This window comes from Camarhynchus parvulus, chromosome Z, assembly GCF_901933205.1.
Source record: "Camarhynchus parvulus chromosome Z, STF_HiC, whole genome shotgun sequence".
NCBI lineage: Eukaryota > Metazoa > Chordata > Aves > Passeriformes > Thraupidae > Camarhynchus > Camarhynchus parvulus.
The window spans coordinates 69,796,017-69,809,814 of NC_044601.1; the positions used below are offsets into that span (position 1 = coordinate 69,796,017).

Consider the following 13,798-nt stretch of genomic DNA (forward strand, 5'->3'; position numbering starts at 1 on the left):
ACCCCACAGAGCCACCAGTGACCCCACAGAGGCACCCGTGACCCCACAGAGCCATGTGTGACCCCACAGAGCCTTCCTGTGATCCTACAAATTCTTCCCACCATGGGGAGCCGTTCCCTTTCCTGTCCGTGATCCCACAAACCCTTCTTGCAAATGGGAGCTCGTCCCTGTCTGTGACCCCACAAAACCTGGCCGTGACCCCACAGACCCTTCCTGTGACCCCACAGAGCCACCTGTGACCCCACAGAGCCACCTGTGACCCACAGAGCCACCTGTGACCCCACAGAGCCAGGTGTGACCCACAGAGCCAGGTGTGACCCACAAACCCTTCCTGTGACCCCACAAACCTTTCCTGTGACCCCATATTTCCATAAATATTAATACGTGCATCGCATATTAAATATATTATTATATTAATTTATATACATCTATAATAATAAATTCAATTATATGTGTATGTTTATATTTCAATTACATATTCATTTAAATGAATATTATTATGTATATTAGAGATAGTAGTGTATCAATTAATATAATAACGAAATAATTCAATGAAATTTATATCTATATATATTTTCATATATTTAAATTTTTATATATTTATATTTATATATATTTATATATTTATAGTTATATTTATGTTTACAGTAATATTTATAGTTATATTTATCTTCATATTCATATCTATATATACAATTGAATTATATATTAATTTATAAAAATATTAACATGTCTATTGTAAATTATATATTAAATAAAGTAATTTTTATAAATACATAATAATTAAATTAAACATTTATATTTACATTTATATTTACATTTACATTTACATTTACATTTACATTTATATTTATATTTATATTTATATTTATATTTATATTTACAGTTACGTTACATATTAAATTACATAAATATTATTATGTATACTATGAAATATATTAATTTATAGAAAGATATAACAATTAAAATAAATTCACATGTTTATATTTCTATTTAATGTATATATTTATATATATTTAAAATTATATATAATTAATTCAAAATTTTATATATATATTTAATATATATAATAAAATATGAATTTAATTTAATCAAAATCCTGCTGCTTGGGGACAATTCCACAGGGTTGGGGACAATCTCCGTGTCCATTGGGGACAATCCCCGTGTCCCCATTGGGGACAATCGCCGTGTCCCCATTGGGGACAATCCCTGTGTCCATTGGGGACAATCCCCGTGTCCATTGGGGACAATCCCCGTGTCCCCATTGGGGACAATCCCCGTGTCCCATTGGGGACAATCCCTGTGTCCTCATTGGGGACAATCCCCGTGTCCATTGGTGACAATCCCCGTGTCCCCATTGGTGACAATCCCCGTGTCCATTGGGGACAATCCCCGTGTCCCCATTGGGGACAATCCCCGTGCCCCATTGGAGACAATCCCTGCGTCCATTGGGGACAATCCCTGTGTCCATTGGGGACATTCCCCGTGTCCATTGGGGACAATCCCTGTGTCCATTGGGGACAATCCCTGTGTCCATTGGGGACAATCCCTGTGTCCTCATTGGGGACAATCCCCGTGTCCATTGGTGACAATCCCCGTGTCCCCATTGGTGACAATCCCTGTGTCCATTGGGGACAATCCCCGTGTCCATTGGGGACAATCCCTGTGTCCATTGGGGACAATCCCCGTGCCCCATTGGAGACAATCCCCGTGTCCATTGGGGACAATCCCCGTGCCCATTGGGGACAATCCCTGTGTCCATTGGGGACAATCCCCGTGTCCATTGGGGACAATCCCCGTGTCCATTGGGGACAATCCCCGTGCCCCATTGGAGACAATCCCCGTGCCCATTGGGGACAATCCCTGTGTCCTCACTGGTGACAATCCCTGTGTCCATTGGGGACAATCCCCATGTCCATTGGGGACAATCCCCGTGCCCACTGGTGACAATCCCCGTGTCCATTGGGGACAATCCCCGTGTCCCCCTCTTTGGCCCCGCAGTTCCCACGGTGTCCCCGTGTCCCCATTGGGGACATTCCCAATTCCCCTCTGTCCCTGAGCCCCGCGGTTCCAAAAACTTCCTGACAAGTCCAACGCCATGCCCTGTCCTTTAAAAAGGAAGTTTTTAACCGGATTCGCCCGGCAAAGCTGCTTTCCCGCCGCCTCGCCCTAAAACCTCGAGACTCCCCAGGCTGCTCTTTCCCACCCAGGGCCGCCCCAAAAGTTGATTTCCTTTATCTCCGCTGTTTTGGGATTTCGCTGGAATTTGGGATTACGGGCGGGCGCTTGCGAATGTGGGCAGGAACAAGCCCTCTTGTTTTTGCTCGGCCGGAGTTTGGGAATGTGGGCAGGAATTTGCCCCGCTCATTCCCCACGGCGGTTTTGTCTCCCGCACAGGATTTTCGGGCCTTCTCCAGGCAGGAGTTTGGGAATGCTGCGGCCGGAGCTTGCGTTATCCCCACGGACTTTGGGATTGTGGACAGGCGCCCAAAAAAGCCCCAAAACCACCGATTCATTTGCGATTTGAGAGCTTTAAATTCGGGCTTTTTTTTTAATAATTATTTGGAATAGTTTTCTGGCGGAAGGGATTTTAAAATTCATTTCATTCCACTTTCCAGATCTAGAAATTGAAGCTTTTCAGCAAGGTTCTCTAAATACCCAAAGAGTTTGGGATTCCGGGCACGGAGTTCCCTTGTTGAATTAAGGACAAGAGCTTCCTGAGAAGTCAACGGCAAGAATTCATGGGAATGTGGGAGGAGTTTTTAACTGGATTTGCCTGGAAAGGCTGATTTTCTGTGCTCGAGAGTAGAATCTGGGACTATGGCAGGAGTACTGGGAAATGATGGGCAGAGTTTGGGATTGTGGGCAGCAGTTTGGGATTATGGGCAGGAGTTTGGGATTAGGGACAGGAGCCCAGAATTAAGGACAGGACTCTGGGATTAGGGACAAGAGCCCAAAATTACGGGCAGGAGTTTGGGATTGTGGGCAGGAGTTTGGAATTGTGGGCAGGAGTTTGGGATTATGGGCAGGAGTTTGGGATTGTGGACAGGAGTTTGGGATTGTGGGCAGGAGTTTGGGAATGTGGGCAGGAGTTTGGGATTGTGGGCAGGAGTTTGGGATTATGGGCAGGAGTTTGGAATTAAGGACAGGAGTTTGGGATTATGGGCAGGAGTTTGGGAATGTGGACAGGAGTTTGGAATTAAGGACAGGAGTTTGGGATTATGGGCAGGAGTTTGGGATTGTGAACAGGAGTTTGGGAATGTGGGCAGGAGTTTGGGAATGTGGGCAGGAGTCTGGGATTATGGGCAGGAGTTTGGGAATGTGGACAGGAGTCTGGGATTAGGGACAGGAGCCCAAAATTAGGACAGGAGCTCAGAATTAAGGACAGCAGTCTGGGATTAGGGATAGGAGCCCAGAATTATGGGCAGGACTCTGGAATTACAGGCAGGAGCCCAGATTTATGGACAAGAGTCTGGGATTATGAACAGGAGCCCAAAATTAAGGACAGGAGCTCAGAATTAAGGACAGGATTCTGGGATTAGGGGCAGGAACCCAGAATTAAGCACAGGACTCTGGGATTATGAACAAGACCCCAGAATTATGGACAGGAGTCTGGGATTAGGGACAGGAGCCCAGAATGATGGACAGGAGTCTGGGATTAGGGACAGGAGCCCAGAATGATGGACAGGAGTCTGGGATTAGGGACAGGAGCCCAGAATGATGGACAGGAGTCTGGGATTAGGGACAGGAGCCCAGAATTAAAAGGGCAGGAGCCCAAAATTAGGACAGGAGCCCAGAATTAAGAACAAGACTCTGGGATTATGAACAGGAGCCTAGGATTAAGAACAAGAGTCTGGGATTAGGGCCAGGACTCTGGGATTAGGGACAGGAACCCAGATTTAGGACAGGAGCCCAGAATCATGGACAGGACCCTGGGATTAGTGACAGGACCCTGGGATTAGGGACAGGAGGTGCTCCCCTGCCTCAGAGATGACAACTCCGGGTCGTCCCACAAAATGACTCCGTCAAAATGCTGGGAGCTGTTCAAATCCCAATCCAAGGGATTCTTGCCTGCACAGCGTGGAGGACAAACTCGTATTTCAAGGCTCCTCTGCTGCCCGTGAATTGCCGGAGTCGACAGTTTCTATTTATACATCTGCTGCTTCCCAAAGAAATGGAGATGTCCTTGTCATTGTGTCGTTTCTTTTTGCTGGGCCCGCGCTCGGATGCTGAGCTCGGAACCCCGGCTGGCAGCGCTTTACCAATCCATTAACTCGGGACTGGAAATGGGAATTTGTACATCATCGTGGCTGCTTCGATTTCCTGTTTGAATCGCATTTTTGCACCTTTCAGGCTCTGCTTTGGGATTTCTCCAAGGATGGAGAGTCCCAAAAGCAGCTTGGACTGGGATTGGATTGGAATGATCCTAAAAATCCCTCCCATCCCAAACAATTCCCTGTCTCCATCGTTAAAAAAGCAGCACAAAGTTGATCCCTGAAATTCCTGGCCACTTTTGGCCGCTCCCCTCCCGATTCCTTTTCGCAGCTGCCGTAATAACAGAGGTGGTGTGAAAAGGAATTAATGTTCCCGCCGTGCCAGACACTAAAGGGAGAAAATCCCAAATCTGCCAGGCTGCCATGTAATCCCATTTGAGGAAATATTGAAATCATTGCTGCAGAAGGTTAAAAAAATACGGAGCGGGCTGAGTCACATCCACAGCATGGAAAATTTGATCCCAAATGTTTACAGTTTAGCAATCGAAAGCCTTTTAATGCTGTGTTGGGTAAACTTCACTAATCTGCAAAAAATTCCAGTTCTCCTCGTAACGACAGGAACAGAATCAAAGCTGCAGGGACGAAATGGGGAAATCCCATTAAAAACTGAAAAGGATTTTGGAAATATTCCTGCTCAGCAAAGCCAGGGAGGCGTGGAATTGGGAAGACCAGAATATTCCCAGAGGTCACCACATTATCAGTGGCACCCAGAGGTTGGATGGCATCACAGATCCATGGATCTGCTGCCCTGGTGTCCCAATGTTCCTGGAGCTCCTCCTGGCAGGAGAACGTTCCACCAAGTTCCACGGGGCTGTACAGGAGGGGTTAGGTGGGATACAATCATTCCCAGAGAGGACAGCCGGGAATGGGAGTGGCGGTGACAAGCACCGCAGGCTGGACCTGGGGACAGGACGAGTGGTGGCCTTGGCTGGGGTCAGCGCCCTCTTTTCCAGACTTAATAACTCCAGGATTCTGAATCCGTTCCACTGCCACTGTCACTGTCACTGTCACTGTCACTGTCACTGCAATCCCATTGTCACTGTCACTGCCATTGCCATTCCCAGTGCCATTGTCACTGCCATTCCCAGTGCCACTGCCATTGCCATTCCCATTGCCACTCCCATTGACATTCCCATTGCCATTGTCACTGCCATTCCCAGTGCCACTGCCATTGCCATTCCCATTGCCACTCCCAGTGCCACTGCCACTGCCATTCCCATTGTCACTGCCATTGCCATTCCCAGTGCCATTGCCACTGCCATTGCCATTCCCATTCCCGTTGTAATTCCCATTGCCACTCCCATTGACATTCCCATTGCCATTGTCACTGCCATTCCCAGTGCCACTGCCACTGCCATTCCCATTGCCACTCCCAGTGCCACTGCCACTGCCATTCCCATTGTCACTGCCATTCCCAGTGCCACTGCCACTGCCATTGCCATTTTCATTCTCACTGCCACTGCCATTGCCATTCCCATTCCCATTGTAATTCCCATTGCCACTCCATTGACATTCCCATTACCATTGTCACTGCCATTCCCATTGTCACTGCCATTGCCATTCCCAGTGCCACTGCCACTGCCATTGCCATTTTCATTCTCATTGCCACTGCCATTGCCATTCCCATTCCCATTCCCATTGTCATTGTCATTCCCAGTGCCATTCCCGCTGCCATTCTTATTACCATTGACGTTCCCATTGCCATTGTCACTGCCATTGCCACTACTGTTGTCACTGCCATCCCATTGCCATTCCCAGTGTCATTGCCATTGTCACTGTCATTGCCATTCCTCTTCCCATTGCCATTGCCATTCCCATGCCCATTGCCATTGCCATTGTCACTACTATTGCCAATCCCATTGCCATTGCCATTGCCATGCCTATCCCCATTGCCACTGCCATTGCCATTCCTATCCCCATTGCCATTGCCATTGCCATTGCCATTCCCATTGCCATTCCCGTTGCCATTCCCATTGCCATTCCCATTGTCATTGCCATTGCCATTCCTATCCCCATTGCCACTGCCATTGCCATTCCTATCCCCATTGCCATTGCCATTCCCATTGCCATTCCCGTTGCCATTCCCGTTGCCATTCCCATTGCCATTCCCATTGTCATTGCCATTGCCATTCCTATCCCCATTGCCATTGTCATTCCCATTGTCATTCCCATTGCCATTACCATTCCTATTGCCATTGTCATTGTCATTGCCATTCCTATCCCCATTGCCATTGTCATTCCCATTGTCATTCCCATTGCCATTACCATTCCTATTGCCATTGCCATTGTCACTGCCATTGCCATTGCCATTGCCAATCCCATTGCCATTGCCATTGTAATTTCCATTGCCATTTTCATTCCGTTCATTGCCATTGTCACTGCCATTGTCAATGCCATCGCCATTGTCACTGCCATTGCCATTGCCATTGCCAATCCCATTGCCATTGCCATTGTCATGTCCATTGCCATTTTCATTCCGTTCATTGCCATTGTCACTGCCATTGTCAATGCCATCGCCATTGTCACTGCCATTCCCATTGCGATTCCTATTCCCATTGCCATTCCCTTTGCCATTGTCACTGCCATTGCCATTGTCATTTCCGTTGCCATTTTCATTCCGTTCATTGCCATTGTCACTGCCACTGCCATTGTCATTGCCATTGCCATTCCTATTACCATTGCCGCTGCCATTCTCACTGCCATTGCCACTGCCATTGCCATTGTCATTGTCATTCCCATTGCATTCCTATTACTATTGCCATTGCCATTCCTATTGCCATTGCCATTGCCATTCTCACTGCCATTGCCACTGCCATTGTCATTGCCATTGTAATTTCCATTTTCACTGCCATTCCCATTCCTATTACCACTGCCATTGCCACTGCCATTGTAATTCCCATTGCCATTGCCATTCCCTTTGCCAATGCCCATTGCCATTGCCATTGCCACTGCCACTGCCATTGCCACTGCCATTGTAATTCCCATTGCCATTGCCATTCCCTTTGCCAATGCCCGTTGCCATTCCATTGTCACTGGCATTGCCATTGCCATTCCCTTTGCCAATGCCCATTGCCATTCCCATTGTCACTGTCATTGCCATTCCCATTGTCACTGCCACTGTCGCTGCCATTGCCACACAGCCCCACGGTCTCCCAGCCCAGGCCATGGCGGTGCCGCCCCCACCTCCTTGGCGGCGCAGCGCCACCTCACGGGCACATCGGGCGCTTCCCAACCTCCTCTCAGGAGCTCTGGGACCTTGGCCCCTCACCACCTGGCCCAGGAGCCTCCAGCTGTGCTTTGGTGGGTTTTCTGGAGCCTGCCTGTGCTTTGGTGGGTTTTGGAGCGCAGGGAGGCACAGGAGGGACAGACACACGCCCTGCTGTTCCCTGGCTGAGTGCAGCAGGGAGTGTTGGAATTCCCGTGCTTCCCTTGGCTTCTCCCAAGCTTTCTCAAACTGCTACAAGCTCCAACAGTGTCCGACAACTCCCAGCTCCTTCCCAACGCCCAGGGATGAGGGATGTGCGTTCAAGCTGTGGAATGATGTGTGGCAGGCGCGGCTCCGCGTTTTCCTTGGAAGCTTTAAAGGGAAGCGTTCGTTTCCCTCGTGGATGGAGCCAGCCTGAGCATTACCACTATTCCGACATCATTTATTTACTCCATCAAACTCATCAATCAAGTTTAATCAAAGAAGGGAGCAATGGCTCCCTCCTAAACCTCTAGCACAGAATCCCAGGATCGTTCCAGTTGGAAAAGATCTGAGTTCCTTGGACATCTCCCTCCTGTTCCAAACAACATTCCCAGTGTCCCCCACCTTTGGGATTGATTGATTAAGATTTCAAAAAGCTTTCAAAACCCATTCCAAGTGTGCCCAAGGGAAAAGCCAAACTGATTTTGCATCACGAATCCGCAGTCAGAGATCCAAAACATGAATGAAATATAGGTAAAATGGATATAAAATACTAAATATCACCACAGAGTATTTGTCACACCATGAGAAAGAGGAAAATTTAAACAGATCCCTGTTTCCACCCTCATGCCAAGCCTAAAAAATGAAGATAAGGGCTTGGAAGGCCCCTGGATTTCATTCCTGGTCCATCTCAATCCCAGCTGCCCCACCCCAAGGAGGGAGGAAATTCCGTGTTCTTACTTTGTATTCTGGAATTGACAAAGGGAGGAGAGAGATTGTCATGTGAGCCGAGGTCCCTGCTCGCCATGTGGTCATAGTGAGTCCCATCTCCATAGTTCTGGTAAGAAATGGGGAAAAAACACAATTTTACACCTCAGTTTGAAGGCTGCTCCATAAAACATCGTTCCCTTGGGGATTTTTCCCTGCTGATTGGCTGGAGTGACACATTTTTAGTGCCCTTTCCAAGTTCACTTCATTAGGGAAAAAAAACAAAGAGAATTCTGACTGGAGGCCTGGGTGATGTTCCTGAAATCCTGTGTGGGGTAAAGCAGCAACAAAACCCTCTGGGAAGAGCCCTCCTGCTTAAAGCATGGCAAAAAGCCTCTGGAGGAAGGAGGTCTCCCGCTGGGGGAATTCCATTCCAGCAGGAAAAAGCGAGGTCAGGTTGTTTGCGGAATAATTCCTCGACTTAATGCCCGGCCTCGATTGAAAATTCCCCAATCCTTCTCAGGCTCGTGCTCCTTTTCTTTCCATCTCCCCACTCGCATTCAGGGCTTTGGAGGCAGAAATAATCGGTGTGTGCCAATTGCCCGATTTCCTTTTCAAAACATTTTTCCCTCGGAAGCAATACAAGTGTCAAGGGGAAAAAAAAGGGCAGGAAAATCAAACTGACAGATGGAAGCTGGAATGACGTCAGGGATGCAAAGCAGGAAAGAAGAAAAGGTGCTGGGATTCCTTCCTCGGAGGCAGGAACGGGGAAATGAGAGCTCCAGGGAAGGGACATGGATGGAGGGCGAGGAGGGCGTGAAGATCCTGCTCTTCCTCGCTGTCCTTTCAGTTAATTGGGAAACAATTAAAATAAACTTAAACAAAGGCAGGAGGAAGGCGCTTTTTGCTCCGTGTGCTTTAGGAATGAAGTGGTGCCGAGCCACGGAGGGAGGGCAGAACTGGGATGTTCCAGTTGGGAACGGGAGCTGCCAGCACTCCGGAGGATCCAGCTGTGCTGCTGGAAAATCTGCTCTTCCCACCAAGGCATGCCCATCCCAAAGTGTCAAAAAAATGTGGATAACTGTCCACAGGCACAATTGAACTGACTGAGCCCAGCTGGCTCCTAAATCCCAGAGAATGCCGAGCCAGAGGGAGCCCCCAGGGAATTCTGCTCCTGAGCAGGGACCATGGGATGTGGCTGTGCCCAACTCCAGCCTGGAGCGCGCGGGGGATGCGCCAAAATCCCCCAAATCTCCCAGGGACAGAGAGACGGCTTTGAGCGGCTCTGGTGACAATCTTGGGCCTGGAATGGGCAGGGAATGAAAACCCCAGCGCGTGCAATTCCCAAAAATCCCTGCAAATCCAACGGGGGAGCAGCCTCTGCACCAGCTGTGCTTTGGGGTGGGGGGGCTGCCCGAGCCCATCAGTAATTGCTTCATTAATATGCACAGAGATCATGGAATGCTTTGGGTCGGAAGGGACCTTCTGGAGCATCTCAAAGGCAGCGGCAGGCTGGGGTTTGAGATGGAAACATTGCGAGGAGGCGTTCTAACGAGAGGCCGAGTTCCTGGCATGGCACATTTCCATCTGCAGGGGATAAAGACGAAATTGACTTACCCTGGATGGACTCGGATGTCCTGCATTCCCCCAGGACCCTGAGCTAGTTCTGTCTTCTACATCTGGGGACAAAAAAGTTCTTTAGGCTTCGTGGCAAATCATTCCCGCCTTTTGTGAGAAATTAATGCTTCAAATGAATCTCCTGGCGCCTTTAATTAAGAAGCGGGCGCGAGGAGCCGAGGCCGGGAAGTGGCTCCTGACCCCGGGGCTGAAATGAACTCATTGAAATGCACGGCGGGGATGGAGCCGGACCCTCAGGAACGCTGAGGTCTGAGCAGCAGCACGGTTCCTGCCTGCCTCCAAAGGGATGAAATCCGGGAATTTGGGGATCCCATCCTTGCCCAGGTGTCCAGCAGAAAGCAGGGACGGACAGACACTTGGGGCAGGACAGAGCTGGTGTGGTTTTACCAGAGTTCCTCCTCCAGGTTTTATGGGATGGAAGGGATTTTAAGGATCCAGCTGTCCCAGGCCTGAAACACTTTCCTGCTTAAATCTCTTAAATCTTTTTTAGGTCAAACCCATCCAGGTTTCAGGATCAGTGGGAATTTCAGTTGGAGAGGTGCTGAAACAGAATCCAGGGGCATTTCCAAGATTCCAAACCTGACACTTCCATTCTTTCCCCCAGTTAGGATTTCTATTCTCTCCCGTAATAGATGAACACGTTAATAGCACGAGACACTCGGAGGTAAATATTTAATTAAGCTCCAGGAAAAAAAAAAAAGGGAATGAAACTGTGGATCATTTACCTGACAGATCCGATCAAGCATTCCATTAGGTTAATTAGGCAGATTTTTTAAAAATCAGTTGTGTTATGTAACAGACAATTAACTCTGGGGAGCTCCAAGCTCAAAATGATGGCATGGGGATTTTTTTAATCAATAACCCATGGGTTCGGATGGGGAGAAGAGATCCCAAAGCCAGCACAGAAGGGCTTGCAGTGATTGTGGAGGGAAATGCATCACGGTGGAGTTGAAGGGATTTTAGGGATTTTCCAACGCCTTCCACCAGAGTGGGGTGTTCCAAGTGGGGACAATTCCAGCGAGGGATTCCCTCCCAGCACCCCAAAAACCCCTGGCCTCCTTCAGAAAGGGACAGGCCAGGATTTGAGCTGGATCTCTGGAAACCCCATCCCAATTTTGCTGGGATTTCACCCCAAAAGCGCCGAGCGGCGCCGCCCCTCTGCGAAGCATCACTGAGGAGCCCTAACGAAGTAACCCTGACGGATAAATCCATTTCTTTGTCCCTAATCAAATCCAAGCAGGTTGACATAAGGCAGGAACCCAATCCAGTTATTCCCCGCTAATTGGCAAAGGCCCTTTCGTTCTCATGAAAACAATCGTGGGGATGGGAGGAGAAGGAGGCTGCGGCTCTATGGTGCCCAGGACAAGCCCTGAGATGAAGTCCTGAAGGAACCTGGATTCTCCAATTGCTGCTTCCAACTGCTCCACCTCCAGCTGAGCTCCGGAGGGAAGGGAGGAGAGAACACGCATCCAGAAAAAAGCTGGAGGAAAAAGCAGAATTTTTGCAAAATCCTCAATTTCCAGCTGGGATACAGAAATCTTCACAAGGTCAAGGTTGGGAGAGACCTTGGGCAGATTTGGGAATTCTCCTCAGGAAATCCGGGATAAAGAATTTGGGATTTAAAGGATCACCAGTGATGGGTGAGGAGGAACCTAAGGATCATCACCTCCCACTGTCCCAGCCTGTTCCAAGCCCCATCCAGCCCAGAACCATTCCAGCTTTTTGGGGCCACCTGGAGCGAGACGATCCCTGAATCCCCTCGTCATGGAGAGACCTTCTCATGGTCAGATTTGGGAATTCTCCTCAGGAAATCTGGGATAAAGAATTTGGGATTTAAAGGATCATCAGTGATGGGTGAGGAGGAACCTAAGGATCATCTCATTGCACACCTCCCACTGTCCCAGGCTGCTCCATCCAGCCCAGAACATTCCAGCTTTTTGGGGCCACCTGGAGCGAGATGATCCCGAAATTCCCCCAGGATGTGGAGGAATTTCGTGTCAAACCAAGGAGGGCGGGGCAGATGTGAGGCTGCTGACGCCGATCCTATTGCACTTTGGCATTGCTGCTTCCCAAAACCCCCTAAACTGGGCCTGCTAATCCCAATGAATTTCAGCGCGCCTGCCTGGTGCACTGAGACCTTTCCTGCTGTTTTGCTCTTCAAAAGAACTCGGATTTATCCGAGTATTAGCTTGAAAAACTACATGAAAAAACCGAGCTCAACAAAATACAGAAGGAGGATTAAAGAGGAAGATCAAGGGAAGAAGAAACCTGGATATTTGATAAGCTAAAGGACTGGAAAATTTCACATGCACATCCATTGATCCGATCTTTTTTTGAAGGTTTCCCTCTAAATATCATCAGGACATGAGAAGAAAAGCCCAAAACAACAGGCAGGGAGGTGATGTGGAAGAAGGACGGGATGAAGGCCTCGAATCCTTGAAAAATTCACTCCTGCAATTAAACAGGCATTTCATTTTCTGCCTGAATTTCCACAAATATCCGCGGAGAGTCGGAGACCGAGGCGGCCGCAGCGTAAACAAACCTGAACTGTTCCCAACAAAGAATTCCATTGTGCTGCTGGGGGTGAGCTCATCGCTCCCACATCGTCCCAGCAGCCAAACACAGGTTTTTTATCCAGGCCATGGACCCAGCTGCATCCCAGAATTCCAGCTTTTCCCAAGGCCAGCAGGTCCATGGATTTCCAACCTGGAGTAGTGGGAGGTGTCCCTGCTCCTTCAAACCCTCCCAGCCCAAAAATTGCTGCTGTGGAACACCGGGATGGCTCAGAGGGCTCCTGACCCCAAAAGTCAGAGGGGATTTTCTTATTTTAGCTTTTGTTTTGTTCCCTGAGCCGGAGAATAAATAAATTCCCAAATTTCTGCTCTTTGGGGAGCTTCTGAAAACAGGAGCTGTACGGAGCATCAGGATGTTCTGGGATAAACCATTGGGATGGTGCTACAAACAAAACACTGCTGGATGCGGAAAAGAAAATCATTTCACTGCACAGTTCCAACTTGGACTAACGTCATTTATTCCCTTGCTCCGAGAGTCTCCCAACTAATTGTGCCTTGTAACAGAAAGGCTGAAATGAGGATAGAAAATGCTGACGTGCCCGTGAATGCCAAATGAATTCATCACAGGGATTAATTCATCACCGTGGGACACACAAAGCACAGCCAGCACGCCGGGATTGCTTTCCTGGGGACACACAGGTAGGGCTGACAGCGCTGAAAGCCCAACAGGCCTGCAATGGTTTGCTCTCAATATCAGGAACCTCCAGGAACCACCCAGGAACCTGCTCCCAGCCTGAGGAGCTCGTTGGGACTTCACAGACAATGGTGGATTCCCAATGGAGCTCGTTGGGATTTCCAGAAAACGGTGAATACCAAATAGTCACCAGCCCCAGAATGGTTCGCTCTCAATATCAGGAACCTCCAGGAACCACCTCCCAGCCTGAGGAGCTCATTGGGATTTCACAGACAGTGGTGGATTCCCAGCAATCACCAGCCCCAGAGTGGTTTGCTCTCAATATCAGCCTCAAAGAATCACCCAGGAACCTCGTCCCAGCCTGAGGAGCTCATTGGGATTTCACAGACAATGGTGGATTCCCAATGGAGTCACCAGCCCCAGAAGGGTTTGCTCTCAATATCAGCCTGAAGGAACCACCCAGGAACTCTTCCCGGGGCCTCATTGGGATTTCACAGACAATGGTGGATACCCAACAATCACCAGTCCCTGAATGGTTTGCTCTCAATATCAGGAACCTCCAGGA

The 13,798-nt window shown here is 48.9% G+C and overlaps 1 protein-coding gene across 1 annotated transcript in view; it reads right to left on the bottom strand.

Annotated features, from left to right (window-relative positions):
- TCF4 (transcription factor 4) overlaps nucleotides 1-13,798 on the bottom strand; it is a 106,096-nt gene that overhangs the window by 57,413 nt on the left and 34,885 nt on the right. Inside the window, exons 4-5 of the mRNA XM_030969480.1 lie at nucleotides 10,006-10,067; nucleotides 8,422-8,518 (exon numbers count right to left, since the gene is read on the bottom strand). Coding sequence (XP_030825340.1) covers nucleotides 8,422-8,518; nucleotides 10,006-10,067 — 159 coding nt within the window. The remainder of the gene's footprint in view (nucleotides 1-8,421; nucleotides 8,519-10,005; nucleotides 10,068-13,798) is intronic.